This window comes from Chelonus insularis, unplaced genomic scaffold, assembly GCF_013357705.1.
Source record: "Chelonus insularis isolate UGA/USDA-ARS -01 unplaced genomic scaffold, ASM1335770v1 contig_3_pilon, whole genome shotgun sequence".
In the NCBI taxonomy this organism is placed as follows: domain Eukaryota; kingdom Metazoa; phylum Arthropoda; class Insecta; order Hymenoptera; family Braconidae; genus Chelonus; species Chelonus insularis.
Window position 1 is genome coordinate 3,253,794 of NW_023276556.1, and position 17,902 is coordinate 3,271,695.

General features: G+C 31.2%; 2 protein-coding genes across 2 annotated transcripts in view; both read right to left on the bottom strand.

The window, feature by feature from the left end:
* The window catches only part of LOC118068551 (netrin-1-like), a 69,501-nt gene extending 63,581 nt beyond the window's left edge, over nt 1-5,920 (bottom strand). Inside the window, exon 1 of the mRNA XM_035086028.1 lies at nt 4,245-5,920. Within this exon, the coding sequence (XP_034941919.1) occupies nt 4,245-5,532 (1,288 nt within the window). The 5' untranslated portion in view covers nt 5,533-5,920. The remainder of the gene's footprint in view (nt 1-4,244) is intronic.
* A 5,074-nt stretch (nt 5,921-10,994) lies between these two features.
* Nucleotides 10,995-17,902, bottom strand: part of Hers (Histone gene-specific Epigenetic Repressor in late S phase) — a 36,174-nt gene continuing 29,266 nt past the window's right edge. Inside the window, 8 exon segments of the mRNA XM_035086078.1 lie at nt 10,995-11,544; nt 11,640-11,808; nt 12,121-12,280; nt 12,713-14,149; nt 14,429-14,823; nt 14,903-15,123; nt 15,452-15,590; nt 15,748-15,981. Of these exon segments, the coding sequence (XP_034941969.1) occupies nt 11,358-11,544; nt 11,640-11,808; nt 12,121-12,280; nt 12,713-14,149; nt 14,429-14,823; nt 14,903-15,123; nt 15,452-15,590; nt 15,748-15,981 (2,942 nt within the window). The 3' untranslated portion in view covers nt 10,995-11,357.

Consider the following 17,902-nt stretch of genomic DNA (forward strand, 5'->3'; position numbering starts at 1 on the left):
TACAAAATAGTTGGCTCAACAATGATTAACGTAAATTGAATTAATCAATACTGAAACCACAATATTTAATTTACCATTCTCATTTTTTCAATGAAATAAAATAATTTAAAAGTAAAAAAAAAATTCTAGAATGACATTTAATCTCTCTTCACAACATTGCAAAATATTCTCTTCATCAGATAAATAATTTTGCTTATTGTAGTTAAAGTTTCATGCAAATAGGCGAGAAATTATTATTCTACAACCAAGCATGAATAGAATTCAAATATATAAAAGGAGTGATCTATTGGGATGCAAAGAGTGATGCTTGAGGATGATCAAAATGGACGGACTAATCAGACACATAAAAGAAGTGCATTGAGGAAGTTATATATACAAGAACTGAAGAAAGAGTAAAAAAGGAATACTGAAAGCAAAAAAGATATATTGCTGATGCACTACAATATGGAAAAGGTAAAGCTACTTTCAGGGTGTTATTCTTTAAAGGCGATTGCGAACGAATACCATTTATGGCATAACAAGTCTTCTATTTCTTTTTCAAACTGGTTTCAAATATGTTTCATGATGTTCTTCATTTTACGTTTCCCATCTTCGACAAATCAGTCGAATTTTTAAAACGATTTAATGAAGTAAATGTACATATATAATAGCATAATAATAATGTGAATAATATTATGAATGACTACTTTGTGGTCTCAGGCAAATGTTGGTGAAGATACAAGAGTCTGTTGGTTGGCGTGCGAAAGACCACGGAAGCACCTGCGCCGCCGAGAATGTCCAGTATGAAACGGGTCCCCGGGCGACGTTCCAATGTGCTCTCTCATGTATATATACGTATCTTTTATACATGTATCTCTTTCTACACATTTTTTTATTCTATTCTTACATTTATACACTCTCTACTCGGGGACGCGTGAATATATACACTTGTATGCGAGTAAAACGTGCGTGGTCGGGAGAGACAGACCACGGCATAGGTACTGCAGACCGCGTGGCAGCCGCGGGTTTGCGAGCGATTTATTTATACGCGGGCGCGTGACTTGAGAAGAGAAAAGAGAATCGAGAGGCTTCAACTCGCCGCTATTTGACCAAACGATGCCTCGTCAGCTTGCATATATTCACTACTATAGGCTTTTTAAATATTCTATTCAACCTTTATAATAAAATAATTAATCATTGATGTATGGTTAAAAGTCATACACTTTTTATTCATTCTTTATATTTTCTCTTTCATCATCACCTTTATAATTCTGTGCTTGTTGATGTATTTTTTTCGCCTTTTTTTCGCCTGTAGTATTTTTGTTATTATTATTATTATTGTGAATTAATTTTATTTCATGTTTTTAATATTTCTATAACATAGCTTTTGATATGAATAAAGTGCATTATTCAGTCATGGGCATAATGGATAACTTTATAGACTCCATCACTAGCGGAAGAATTTTAATGGATATTTATTTTTGCAGAACGATATTGTGCAAGTTTCAAAAATAGGCTACATGATGCATGACTCTAATATAACTAATAATTTATGACATGTCTACTTCTTTTGAGTTTCAGATGGCATGTATCTCGAAGAAGAATGATTATTTCTACTTTATTTTTTGTCAAACTCTTCAAAGATTATTTTTTTTAAATCTATAAAAAATTTTCTTTAAATTTATTCTTAGGGTATTTTACATGAAATTTTTATTAATATTCAATTATGAAAATGTTATGAAATATTTTCAATAAAGAGATGATATATTTTCTTTAAAAAAACACTCTACCATGAGAACAGAAGAAAAACGACAATAAGATTTTAATAAGACTGAATGATCATGTTAAGAGCTCATTGAATCTCAAAGTAAGTTTTTTGCTTTTATTAGAATTCATAAGATCTTTTCAACATGGAATAATATCTTCGATTGTGATACTTTCTCCTTTATATCAAAGCCACTGTTCCGAAGATGGCATCGAAATTCTTCTAAATAACAGACAATTCTTCAAATTCTTCCACCAAGTTTGCGCCTATTTAGTGGTTGACCTTTTTTTTATTTTTATTTTGACTAACAGGTTCTTTGCATGTTGTGCGTTCAACACGGAACCTGCTGTGTCCCGCTGTGCGTGTATAATTACTTAATTAAAATCCAAAGGATGATTTCTTTTCCTAACAGAAGTGAGTTTTCAAAAAAATTGAAACTATTCCAACTATTATTATTTATTATCATGTTGCTACTTCAATCGATGTCAAATAATCTCGGAAATGTTTGAAATCTTATTCATTCCATGGGCAAATTTTTTCAAGATTTCCGACAACTCTCTAAAAATCAGGGAATTGTTTTTCTCAGATATTCGCAGAGATCAGGAAAGTACTGTTTCACTAAGAAGAATAGCGTTTGGCTTTCGGCAAACCAATAAATTTCATAGGATGGCTCGGAAAATACGATAAGTGCTGGTCGACGAGAGATCGAACGATTCAAAAAAAGGTATAAAAGGGTGAAGAGATGTTGTCACCCTTGAGAAAGAGGTATAAGATTGTGAATTCCAAAGATTGTGAATCCATCCAACATAGATGGTATCACGAATTCCAAAGAAATCGAGCAATCGATTCAAAAGAATTCTCACGAGTTTCAACCTTTATTTTTTAATATACATTTTTATTTAAATAGTTTTTATTCATTTATTCTATGCCTTTTGTTCGTTTGTTGAGTACTTTTCCATGCAAATTGAGAAAATACCATTGACATATTTTCGCTTTATTTCTATATACTGTATAACAATATCTATCTATAAATGTTAGCAAGCAAAAAAGGCACGAACGAGCATAAGAGAAAGAGAAAACTGATGACGTCAAGTAGCAAAAAGTATCCAATTTAAAATGTAAATTACCACGAATATCTGGCGCTTAGTCGGGCGATGAAATGCGAACGAAATATCCGCGAAATTAAAATGTAATTTAATTCGTCGAGACGTATATAAGCTTTACTTCGTCTCTGCGTCAGTATTTTATTTATTTTTTTGTATATCACTTTTGCATATTTTTTATTTGAGAATTGCACATCGTTAAATCACATCAATTCCCTGATCCGAGGAAATGAGAATTTAGTAAAACGTTTGGAACATATATGTCAATTCTAGCCAATTGGAAAATTGATTCCTGGTAAAATGTCAATTTAGAAGTTAAAGGATCCAAAGCTACATTTACATTCTCTACATCGACATGTGTCTGAATAAAATAAAATAGAAAAAAGATATTGAAGTATTGAAACTCTCAAGTAGTCAAGCTTTCTGTAACATATATTTACTTTTTTATGAATTGCAAAATTTTTATCTCGTAAAACATGTCGTCTTTTATTTTCTACTTGATATCTTATTCATACAAGACTTTTCAATACTTGTTCTATCGATTTAAAATGATTTTGGAGGGTTACTTAGTTTTCTCATCCCTTCATTCTTTTGACTTAAGAGATATACGGCTTCAGGATATTTTGACATAATATACAGCTCGTGGCGTCAAATTAAAAATACGCGTTAGGGTGAGAGATGATGTTGAGAAATTAACGAGCAGGCTCGATCGACCTCAGTCAGAATATTATACGTGTTAAAATCCCTTCTCTGAGTCGTTGATAAAATTGAATAAAAAATAAATATGACTTGAAAATAATATCCCTCCCTAACCGGGAATAAAAGCATTCATAACCATTAATAAATAAAAATGAGATGTACCAAGATGTAGGTCGATAAATACAGTTCATTAGCTTTTCAACAATTAATTGACAATTTTTAATTAGCACACTGATTGCTCGTGATAACAAAAAAGCTCACGCAGAGAAAAATTGTAAAGCTGATGCGACTAGAACTGGTCGAATGGCTGGAGATATTTCCTATCTTCAAAGTAAACCCATTTCCTCTTTGGGATAAGTACACGATGGTGTGTTGTATTGATCAAAACAGGTCAAGATCGTAATTAAGTCAAGCTGTACTTGGAGTAAAACTTCATTATTTTTCTATAATAGCTGCTGTCTATATTTTGCTGACGCAGACATAATGTACTAACTGATAGTCGTACTTTCCATTATAATACCATCTTCATAAATAACTTGGTGCATTAAATGTCATAAAAATGAAATACCTTTTAATTAATGAATAAAATAAAAGGGAAGAAAATTTCTTCGCTGAAAAATTAGCAAACATTGGAAAACAAAAAATTAATTCAACTGGTAAGATGTGGATAGCTAATGAATTTTATTCTGAGCATTTACCTTTACATTCGTTGGCGTCTTTTGCAGTAGCTCGAGCCCATGGTCTATCGAAATGGAAAGGTTTGCACCTCTCGCAGTCTCTTCCAGCAGTATTATGCTTACATTCGCAAGTAACTTCTCCATCTTTTCCCGTAACACATCTCGATGCATGTCCATTACACTTGCACCTGCCGCCAACAGCAAAATCAGAAACAGCATAATGATGAGCAAGAGCAGTACCGCTTGTAGCAGTTACAATGGTAGTCGTGGGCGAAATGTCCGGTTGGAAGTTCATCTCCTGTATATCCAAAGCATCATTTGAATGCATCTCCTGAGGCGCAAGGACTTGGTGAACTGAAGGAATAACCGTAACCAAAGGATCTATTGCATGGAGTAAATTATTTTTGTGATTTTTCAATTTCTCTTCTCGTTCACGTTCTCGTTTAGTTAACTCTTCAATTCCAATATCCTCATTCAGGTCCGGTTGAAGCATATGGAGGCGATTAAAGATAACTCTAATGTCTGTGGCAGTGACCCAGTCCTGGAGAACTGGAGAGTTATCAAAATCTGCGGCTGATGGTCTTCCCTCCAAAGTACTAAAGGCAATCCTTCCAGCAGGTCCAAGGCCATCCCCGCCAGTAAATCGATGGCTATCGGTACATCTTGCTTCCTGCTCATTTGCTTTGGTGATTGTGGCTCGGTTGGGTCTTCCATAAACCCTTCGACATTGGGAAGAATAAAACTGAAAAGGTTGCCATGTTTTACCGTAGTCCATTGACTTGTAGATGGCTATTGAATCAGGCTTTGCGGCTTTTGGACAAAATTGGAGACTGACATATGTTAATTCGTATTTTTTACCTAACGATAAGGTTAAGGTAACATTATCTGGCGGCGCGTTAAAGCTTTGTGATGACACCAAAGGCTCACTTCTCCAACAAGTTACGTTGTTGGGATTGTTTAAATCTGTTAAATAGCTTGCAGGAAATCTACGTCGTGGTGTAGTATCGTCACAAACATGACAATGACTCACTCCAATACTACCACCAGGCTGCTCTTGTACGTCGCAATATCTTGTCGGTCCTCCTGTACCACAGGTTGACGATGCTTCCACCGTTTTTCCAAACGCCGCATTTACAAAATCTGGAATACATCGACGCGGACGATCTTCATCGTAACATGGATCCGATGGAATTGCTTGACTTGAAAACATTTTTGCAAACAATTCACCTCCTCCTTTCACCGAATTTACCGATAACACAAATAATAAAAATGTGTGGACCATTGTCCATGATCCCACGTTTGTTGACATTTTTTCAAATTATTCGATTGAACGTCTGTTGAACTTACTCCGTAAAATATCTATTGTTTTTTTTTCAGTTATTATTCTTTACTAACAGTTCTCCAAAACATCACATAGTCTAAGATAAAATTAATTTGCCATAAAACATCAACTTTTTCATACACTGAATAGTATTTTTTACTCCAATTGCGTTTTAATTAAAAAAATCACTTTTTTTGACCGCAAGATGGCAGCGAATGATAGCTGGTGGCGGGAAAAAATTATTTTATGTTACAAACTTCATTGGATTTAGATTTCAGGTTAACAAAAAAATGGATAATCACGCGCGTAAATTTATAGTTACAATTTATTATTGAGACACTCAACACATACTCTTTCTACGGTGGCGGCTTGCCGCGAACTGAACGTGATCACAGTGCAACTTAAAGTCCCTCCCTGAAAGCTTGACTCCCCTACCGTGGTCCTCGGCCAATCGGGCTTGCTTCCAAAGTGATCTCCCCACCGGACACGCGTTCACAAGCCGCGAAGGATCACGAGGGATGCTGCGTGTATTTTACAAACACTAAGTCACCTCTAAAGCACTTTTTAGAGACTAAAACATGCACTTCCATCTTCATTTATCCATGAAACAAAAAAAGATTTGCCTTTCTCTAATTGTTAGAAATTTTTGTTTACTCTATTGGCAACAAAAAGTGCTTTTTTGTTCTTAAATTGGCAGTTCCAAGTTTTTTTAATTGGCGGGTAGAACATGCATGAAAATTGTGGTCAAGAAATTAGAATAAAGGTTAAGAATGCGAGATAATCGGACATCCAGTAACCGCCCACAATCTGCACGCGAGAATTTTGCACCAAAGGCTTTAAGTCCTGTCGAGTGACGCCTAACGTGAGAGCAACCGTTGTGTTTTGTTCCGCAACAGACAAGGGATACAGTATAGGTATTATTGTAAGGCATTTGTTGTAAAGAGCCTGTTTTCTCTCAAAATTGGCAGGCGCAGATGATGAAAGTAACGTAAAAAAAGAAAGAAAACCAGAACAAAGAGTAAGAAGAAAATATAGAGTAGAAGGAGAATGAGAAGACTAACGAGAATAAGACAGGATCGTTTGGGTAACTGTTTGCTGCATAGCAGTCATGAGTGAGTATTTAAAAAAACAAAATAAAGAAAATATTGGTATTATTGATATAGCTATAATGATTGGAAATTTTCTTGAATTGCGATGAATAAAATTTTTTTGTTTTTTTAACAAACACGTTTTATTCTTAAATGACAAGTAAAGGGATATGATTGATGGTAGAATGACTGGAAGGTGATGGAAATCTTGAGTTCATCAAGCTCGAATGCATCGTCAATACCACACATTCATAAATCGTTAATCATTTTAGCAATCAAATTTATGCTTATTTTTAGAGATAGTTTGATAAAAATTTTCACCAGTTGATGCAAATGTAATTGCAAAATAGATTTTTATGGCTTATTAAATATATTCTATGTAATAAATTGCTTAGTTTCAAAGTAGTGTTTTCATAAATAAATCATTTTGCAATACCACCAAAATAATATTGTTTGGATTAGATGATAAAGAAAGGTAAATAATTAGGATAGGAAAAGAGTTGAGCAAAGTGAATGTTGGCATGTTAGAACTAAACCAAACTAACAGAAATGAAATATTTCTTTAGATTTAAATATCAAAACATCTTGGAAGCTGTAGGTTCTCAGAAATAACGTAATTGTGGCATTGAAGACAGGTAGTAGGAATGTGGTTTATGACTTTAAACTGTTATATGTTTTATTCTATAATGTTTTTTTTATTCAATCAGCCAATTTCCATTTTAAGCAACCCTCAAGCATCCTTACCAAATTAAAATAGCAAAAGAAAGTTATTTATCCAAAGTCTCAGGATGCAATAAAATTGTATTGAGAGGACGAATAAGTAGTCCAAAAAAAAGCATAACTATATACGGATATAAAAAAATGAAAGTTTAAAGAATAACGATGTCATTCATCTATAGTTTTCTTGCATCCGTACTTCCGGAAGAGACGTGAATGAAAATGAATCTTTTCTTTAAGATTGAGATTAAAAAATCAACTTATCGCTTTTGTGATATTACTTGGGGCATCCATTTATCGAATTAATTTAATCTGTCGGAATTAGATTCAAGCACGAGCATGAGCGTGATATCGTTCTTAAATTTCGGATTAAGTACTCATAGATGTTATATATAAACTTTTCAACTTCTACTAAAGCCTGGTAAATCATTTTCAAACCCAAAACATAAAAAAACACCTTCAAGATGTGGTTTTTAAATTCGATCAGTTTCAACCTTATCATTATTTCATGAGTGCTTTACAATAATCTCATATTATTGATTTTATCAATTACATGTGCTAAACAATTAAGCTGATGATAAATGTGTGACATGTTAAGAATGATATTACAATTGACAGAGTATTAAGCAATTATATTATATTTGATCAAATAATTTATTAAATTTTTTTGTTCTTACGTTATATTACAATATTACAAGATAACGAATATTCCGTTAAAATATTTTTTATACTTTTGTTATATTCATCTGAAAAGTACACATTGGTTTATTTTATTTGTGAAAAAAACACATTGCGGTACTAGTGGATTATATTAGCATTGAATTATTGAACAAACAATCGAGATATCAAGTAGTTAGTCACAGTTGTTTATTTGATAACTCAATTGATTTTTTCATTCATTGCTAATTCCATATTTTGTTCATTTATTTTAATATTTGTATCCCCTACAAAGCTTATTTAATTTCTAGATGTATACATATACTTTGTACCAAATACCGCATAAAGTAACGCGTGACACTCTCAGGAGAAGCTCACTTTTATATATTTACAATATAAAAAAAATTTTTCACACATCACTAATAACATGTTTCTTTTTATCATCTATTCAATTTATAGTTGATATATCATGTAAACATCAGGGCTCTACTTATGAAAGAAACATATCCATGTATCTAAATAATTAATGTATCTGTAAAAATATATGCTTGACGAAAGGAAACGATGCTTAATTAAGAGATTAATACTTTGCAATGATATTTTAATGATTATCCAGAGAAGTATCACGTATTGCTCTGGTTGTATCTGACGCAAAAAGGGGGAGTGTATCTTATTTTATCGCGTGGAATTTTCTCAATCAAATAATGCCTGCAGCATACGCAAATTTATACTAATTACCTAAATATATATATATATATATATATATATATATATATATATATATATATATTTATCTTTATAGATCTGATGTAGAAATAACTTTTATGTTGTTACTGTTATGGTACGTTATTTATTTATTTACTCATTTAAAAGATAGTTTTCTGTTACCATCTTTTGAAACCCTTTTACGCTTTTTTAAATCCCTGTAATGATGTGTAAAATATTTTTCAATTGATTTTCATTGTTTTAATTTGAATGTTGTTATTCTCCACTTTTGGCACGTGAACATTTAATCATTTTTCTAAGTAAAATTCAAGCAAAATTAACATTACAAAATTGATCAATTATTTTTTTAGTTTATTTTACACTTTGATTGATGATAATGCGTTAAAATTTTTTCTACTTGAGATGAGAGAGAAAAAGAGAAAAGAAGAATAGAGAAGGAAAGATTAAAATTAAAAAGCTTTATTTTTTTAAAATAAAATGCTTAAAAATTGGTATCCCATTTACTTAAAAAAAAATCAATTGTAAGTAATATAAATATTTATTCAATAGTTTTATCATTCAGATAAATAATAAGTATATAAATAATTAATAATGTATATAAGATAATATTTAAATATTTTTAAAATAAGATATTTTGGTACTACACGCAAGGAAAATATCTTTTTATTAATTTCCTTCTCTTTTCGATTACAGTGACACAGCTTTCATGAATTCTCTCTACCATTTTTTCTCATACCATTTTTATACCATTTTCAAATAATTTAATTTCACCCAAACGAATAGATTAAATTTAGGTTTTAAATAATAAAATAATATAACTAAAATCATTATATTAATGAAAGAATAATAAAATTGATCAATATATTAATTTAAACATTGTAATTCGTAACAAGATACCCGCTGCTCTTACTACGTACATAAATCAAAATTATTTCTGTTTTTGTTTTATTAGAATGATAGTAATAATTTAAAATATTTTACTGTTCGTAATAAATATTCATAATTTATAATAAATAATAATTAAATTAAATATATAATGTTTTTAATTCGAGCGGGAATTCATTAAATTTTGATCTTAATATTTTTCTATCTCTTGAACATTACAATTGCATTCAATTTCATTACAATAATCAGTAGCATTCCACTTTTGCTGTTTAAAAGATTATGAATCTTATATGGTATCAAAATTTACAATAATACACAATAGTGATATCAATCATACCATCTCACTGAACAGACTATTTTCGTTTATTTCTATTGAAGAATCGGCCTTTCAATGTCTTAATATACAAAAATCTCAATTGTATTTGGTTGTTCAGAAATTTTTGTCCAATAAAACAAATATAAGTTTAGTATTTCTGATAATTAATTAATTATGATGATATTAATCTACTATATCATACAAATTTTGTAACAAATGTACATTTTATCAATTGATCAACTATTTCATCAAATTCTTAATATTTTTGCTACATTTTTCATTGACCAAACATAGAACAACATCTTCTGGACAATCTAATACGCCAAAAAAAAGTAGATTAAAAAAATAATACAGTGTAGCCTAAGTTCTATTTTTAAGTAAGTATTAAATAATTACATAAAAAATTATGTACCTTTGTATAATATTTTTAAAAAAAAACATGAGGATTCAAATATTTTATAAATCAATATTTATAATAGTTTAAGACATGCAGACTACACTGTAACAATAATAATTCTACTAAGAATAAAAATAGTAGTTGTAGCAGTAATAAAGTAATAGAAAAAATGTATTTTTTTTGCAAATTATGATATTTACCATGATTAGGTGAATTGTAAAACAACAAAAAATGTAACTAAAATCTAGAATAATTGATTGCAGATATAATAGTAGGTTTTTATGAGTATAATACTTCGTGAGCTAAATAAAACGCTAATCTAGCGTCCCTCTCACAAAAGATATAAACACCTCCGGGACGATGGAAGTATGACATAAATAAAATACGTCAAAAATCTACGTAACATATGGATGTATGATTTGCTATAACTTATTAAAGTTTTTCACAGTGTTGTTTTTAAAGCGGTCAAATACGGTTGATATTCTGACTCTTGATTAAAATATGTTTATGATATTTTCATTCAAGTTCAGTTTCACTGAATTATTCTTATACATGAAAAATGTTTAAAATTTGTAAAAGACTATCTTGCAAAAAATATCTATGAATTTGTTAATGGGTTTTAAAATTCTTTTAAGCACTAAAAAATACATATTTTCGAAATTGATGTGCTATTTATCAATGAAACAATTTTATTCATTATATTTCATCTATCAATAAATCATTTTCATTTAATTTGTTTGAATAATTAATTAACATTTTACATTGTTTCATTGATTGAAATGAATTTATGTTCAGCCAACATTATTAAGAGTGAAGTTCCATTCTTTGGATATATTTCATTCATGAATGATATCAACTAATGAAGTAATTATATTGATATCATTAATTGATATATCATAGAAATGACAATTCGCTTAAAGAATATCGATGTGGAAATGCTTACAGAAAGATCAATCTTTTGTTCCAATGTCATCTGCAACATTCTACAGATTGCATTGATTTCCATAAAGGTTTATGGCAAATCGAGTCATCCAGGATTTTTCACTAGTTTCTTCCCTCGATAATCATAAACTCGCCGACAGAAAAGTACTATTTCTGATGGCGCTGCAATGGGTGGTTGTCTGTTTTCACGAGGATAATTTTGTTCACCTGGAGGTACTATTAGACCAGGGCATTCTAAGCCCTCTTCCATTCTTCGAAGATTTTTACGGTATCTAATTAATTTGAAAAAATATTATTATTTATCTTATATAATTAAGTAGTATCTATTTATAAATAAATAATGTTTAAGTGTATTTTGACAACCTACCGACAGTATTCATTAAATGTTAAAATATAACATTTGTCTTCGATACAAGCAACACTGTTGGCATCGCGATGTCGGGATGCAAACACTTCGTCTTCAGTGTCGTAATCTGTACGACCTTGTTCTGTGTGTTCTGGTCTGTAGTACCACAGTAGTGAAAACATCATTTCACCTGAAAACAACGATGACAATGTAAATAGCTGTAACAACAGCAATAATAAAGCAGTAAAATAAAAAATAAATGTAACTCTATTTAATGAGATTTTGATATCTTTTAATAAGATCTTTTATATTTATAACATAGTTAAAATTAGTTTAATAGTCAATTAAACATTTTCGAGTATACGATAGAAAATCATAACAAAACTAACTGACTTCTTTTAAAATAGTTTTAAATAGAAAAATTTTAAAGTCATGGATAAAGTTCTTTTTACTGGTGAAAAAAATAAAAGAATACAAAATACTATTTGATATTAGCGCTCACCATCATCCGGATTTTCCCACAGTGCAGCAATTTTCGCTACGAAAGGTAAATCCGCTTTTCGTGGACCACTCTTCAGCAATACACAATCTCGTGGTCGTAATACATCACCACTAATGTGCTTCATACTTGAGTAGCATCGACGAATGGCAGATTCTTCATTCTAAAATTAATTTTTATCGTTGTTATTATTATATAATACTTAATTATCGTCAACACCATCGTCGGTATTGTTTTAATTTTAAATTCTCATGCTCTATTTCCATTTACAAGATAATATGTTGTAAAGAAAAAGCATTAAAAAAAAAATTTAAAAAAAATTAAGATCGCTTAACTGTCTAAAAATATATAGATGTTGATGCATTGAATTTAATTAAGAAAATTTATCATCTAATCAATAATTCGGAATTATCAAGCATAAAGACGAAACATTATAAATATTAATGAATTTCGTAAATTAGAATCACAGAATTACAAAATATTTCTTTAAAATGAAAGAAGTTTAACTTTAATTTAAAGAAAAATGAAGAACTGAATTATATTAATTTAAACGTAATAAAAGGTTTATAAATAAAACATAAAATACAAATTTTACCGTCAAATAAACTTTGGCCTCATAAGACTCTCCTTCCCAACTCCATCCATTACTCCACTTAGGTTTGAGGAAAGATTTTTTGCTAAGACTGAAATTTTCACTGACCATAACGATATCACTGTCTACTTTTCCATTTGACTTTTTACTGCACGTTTTCTTTGTACTTTTCCTTTTCTTTTTAACTAAGGCCGCTTTTTTAATATCCTCACATTTGTCGACAACTGTTTTGGGCTTTAATAAAGTTTTTGTCTTTGAGTCCGTCCCTTTATTTTTCGTTTGTAATACTTTCGACTTAACCTGGGCAAGTTTAGATTTGACTTTATTTTTACACTTGTTTTCTTGTACATTAAGTTTATTATTTTTCGACTCAATTGTACTCGCCGTAACCTCATCAATATTCTTTGATTCCATTTTTGATACTAATTTTTCTGCTACCACTGCTTTAACTAAAGTCCTTGGAACTTTTGTTATCATTGATAATAAATTTACTGCTTTCTGTTTTTTTTTGTTAACTTTTTCTTTAGATTTGCACTTATTATCCTTTTTACAAGTCATTTGTACACTTTGTTGAATAACATTATTAATTGTTTCCATTATTGAATTATCTGTTGCAACATTCTTCAAACAATTACTAATACCATTACTAATGACATTTTTACTCGCGCCTTTTAACTTTTTCGTGTTATTTTCAATGAAACTTTTAACTTGATTTTTCTTTTTTTGACTTTCTTTTTTAAATTGTTTTTTCTTCGCCAAACAAGACTTGTTAATGTCACTCTTATCGCTCCTATTAATGTATTCGCCATTAATTGGATTTAAAACTCTGTTATCATCTTGATATTCCCTCGTGGAACCTACTGACAATGTCCTTTCATTGAGTTTTCGTTTTTTAGGATTATGTGATAAACTATCAAGAGAAAACTTTCTCTTAGTTATTTTTTGACACTTTGGTAACTCATTAATGACTATTGTTTCTGTATTATTCTGTTCATCCACTGTTTCCGGCACTGTAGGTTCATAATCTGGTTTTGTCCAATTTTCATTATTAACAACGACAACATCATTTATTTCTTCTTTAACACTATTTTGCGTTTCCAATTTATCGTCTATTAATAAAATTCCCGAATCTTTATCAATTTCTAAAATTGCCATTTGTCCTTCTTTAATGCACTGCTCACACTTAATAATGTCACACTTAAAATCAGATTCACACTTTAAATTACAATTTTCTTCTCCAATACCAACGCTACATGATTCACATTTAACATTATTATTTTCCAACTTGAAGTCATGGAGATTTTCCGTAGGCAAAGCAGGAGATGGAAGAGTAGTTTCTGTAGGTGACAAAGTTTCCATTTTAACTTCACACGTGGATGTACATGCTCGCTTTTGACAAGTACACTTGTTTAATTTATCATCCATACAAGTCCTTTCCTCCTGTAATGATAAAAAAATTATTTTCAATAAATGAACTCTAAAATAATTATGTGAATCATTTAGCTCTAGATTTTTTTTTAATTACTACAATAAAATGTAGAACAAAACCTAGCGACAATTAAATTGATTTTTTTATTTTCATTTCTGTAAAACGTTTCTTATCTAAATGAGCAAAGAAATAAATTAAAAAATATTCTCAAATCAATAATATGCTTCAGTGGTTTAGGATTTAAGACAATCGCAGCGTAAAAATTAACGAGCATGTGCAAAATGATGTACCTTTGTTCGACATTCAATCGGTTGTGTTCTGCAGTGTTCATTAGTGAGATTATGAGGTGTTGACAGAAGTTCTTGCTGCTGTTGTTGATGCTGCGGCTGTTGCTGTAACTGTTGATGATGATGTGATTTTTGGTCATGTTGATGATTTTTACTTAGATTCCGATGAGTATTGAGTTGGACGCGATCCGTGTCCCAGGCATTAGCACCATGTGGTGGCGCTAACCCGGCTAGCCCCCTCGCTGGTGAGGGGGGCCCTACCAAAGCACTGGGTGGCAATGACAGACCGGGCCCTGATGCCACTGGCGCCCCCTTACCATTACCAATAAGGGGCCCAGTATCCACGTTTTTTGGACACGATTGCATAGGACACGGGCAACCTTGGAAAGCCGCGTCTACTTAAGAAGATATTTGATTGTTAGATAATAAAAAAAAATTTCTTTAATGGCAAAGCTTTTTCACTAAGTTAATACTTACGATCTACAATCGGTCGGCTTTGGAGATATGCCGGATTAGGTGGAGGGGGTGGTGGAGGTGGTGGCGGTGGATATCCGCTATAATAAGGTGGTAATGCATATTCTCCTGGTGGTGGGGGTGGAGGAGGAGGTGGTGGTTGATATTCAACGACTCCTGGCGCTCCTGTTCCAGCACCACTTGCTCCAGTGCCACCGCCAGCTTCTGGATAACCATAGTACTGTCTGCAAATATTGAAACAGTGTTTGATGTAATTATCATGACTTTTATACGACCATTTAACGGCTAAAAAAATTTCTTTTTTCTCTTATTGTAGTTAAAAAACTTCAAGTCATATTACAAAAAAAACTGATTCACATGAGTTGTATTTTTTGATAAATTTTAGATAAAAATATCATAAAAATATTCTTTTATTACAAATTTTTTAACCTATTTTATGCATTTGGCCATTGGATCAAATTGTTTATAAATTAATCTTTTCTAGTCCAATGTCATTTTAATTATCTACTAAATTACTGCCATATGACATCATGTAAAAAAAGTAATTGTTACCTTCTGTACGTCGGAGCATATTTGTAATAAGGCGGTGGATGTGAATGAGGATGAGGATACGTTGACGGATAACAGAGTTCCTGATACTGCGGTGGAGTACCATAGTATTGAGGGCAGTAAGCTCTGTAGAAACCACCTGCTGGAAATAAAACTAAAATTAGTCTTATTAGCATGTTCATCGTTGCATCTAGTATCAGGTATAGTTAAAAGTATAACAAAATAGAATAAAGCTTGGCATTTATGAAGAAGTAAAATGAGAACATGAGATAGAAAGGAAACAAAAAAAAAATGCTCACTAGGAATAATCGATGTGGACGGGATCGCTGAACTTGCAACTCTGGACTCCGTTTTACGATACGAACGCCACGTATTACCTGAGCTGTTCACGCCGGAAGTTGTGGAAGTTGCTACCAGGTCATCTGAACTTTCTGAATTTTGAGGAGGCGTAGGTGTTGGCTCTGGTGGTGGACCTTTTATTGGAGGCAAAGTAGGAGGATGTTGAATGAGCGGACCAGCCGGCTGATAATAACCTATAATCAAATTAATTTATCAGGTTATTATTATCATGCTTCAACATAATCATACTGTTTTCATTTTTTAATTAACCCTTTGAGTTTGTTTTGCAAAATGATGCTTATAGGACAAGAGTAATATAATCATTAAATTATCATTAAAATGATATCAAAGTAAATAAGTTAAAGTCAATATTTACTTAAATACTTTATCCAATTATTGATTCAGTTCATTTTTCATCACTTGAAAGAGGTTATTTTTAAACTCTTTTCCAAAAGTCAATGAGTTTTTATTTTTATTTGATCGTAAATATTAGCAAGTTTGAGTTTCTTGGCCAACTTGCATTTTTAATAAGCTGATAATTAGTTTGTCTGAGTTAATGAACCCAAGATGGATACACAAATAAATATTTACTTAAATAGATATATATTTAAGCTCTGTAAATCTGTGAGAAATTTGATGAGCGTAGGTGTAGCAAAAATTTAATAAAAAGAAACGAGTTGGGCTTCTCAAACATAATAAATTAAGTAACTAATAAAAAGAACAAGAGAATACGTTGATATCGCCTTGATTTGGTTTCTCGTCTTAGTCAGTTTTCTGTGTTATGTAGGTATACATGAAGAGCTAGCAAAGCTTAAGGTAAAGGCCGATGGCCGAGAATAGTCTTCGCGGACACGTGGGTTGGTAGATTGTTGGTGAAAGGAGAAACGGAGGACGAGAGAGCTAAGTCGAGATTAACGAGTGGTTGACGCACTGGCGATGAGCATGTTTCACTCGCTGTTAGTTTCTACTAGCAAGAAAATTGAAGACATATAGGTATCCTACTAGAGATGTTATTTATTTTTCGTTCCGCAAAATATCAAGAGATCAACTGTGAGAGTACTTCAAGAAGGATATACAGGAAATCAAAAGCATAAGTCGGAACCGCAACGGCTCGATGGACTCAGTCAACTCTAGAATTCACTCCAAAGAGATCGACAATCTGAATGCTTGGATGCTTTTAACGGGTTTAAAATGCCTTTACTGTATTTTCTTTGGATTTTATTATTACAGATTGTTCAGATGATAAATAGTCGGATTTGTTTACTTACAGAGCATTAGCTAAATAGATACACGTCTCTAGAGTTTTACAGACTGGAAGGACAAAAATGAAGCTAAAAAGGTGAATTGAACGGAAGTGGATCACAACAAAAATATTAATGGGATTTTTTATGAAGACAACTTTGTACTTTTTTCTTTACATTTACATCTCTTTATCTCAAGACTAACTGGAGTTTTTAATTGTTTTTTTTTTTCAATTCTCGAAAGTATAACTTTTCATTAAAATATCCTATATAAATATCTAGAATAAGTGTTTCCAATGTTTTATGTAAAAAATATCCAATTAAATCATAATCTCTCTGTCTTTGTGGTTCACAACAAATTGATGGATAAATAGATGTTGGCTAATTAATTAGTGTAAGTGTCGTTCATGTTTATAAAGTATTACGTTAACTAACTGTTAAATTAGACTGACCTGTTTGCAAGTAGGGGATTAGGGAGAGACATTTAGGTAGGATGTGCTTCCTTCAAACATCAAAATCGATAACTCTATGACCGTGAATGTTATTGGCTTGTTTTAACAGTTGATTGATCTCTATATAGAGTAGATTAATTATAAATTAAATTACTCTCTTTGAATTCAACTGCTCTAATGAGGATCAAGTAGTCCAACGATAAAAAAGTATATTTATAGTGATCAAAATTACAAGTTAAAAAGATTACGTATTTAATCATAATATTTAAATACACTGTTAAGTTTATCAGGATTCAATAATATTATGTTGGATCAAATTGTATAGCAATTTAACGTAAAATTGGAATTATATGTTGGAGACTCTGCAATCTAAATGAAACAAAATCATTTTCGATTTGAAATAAAACGGAATATTATATATA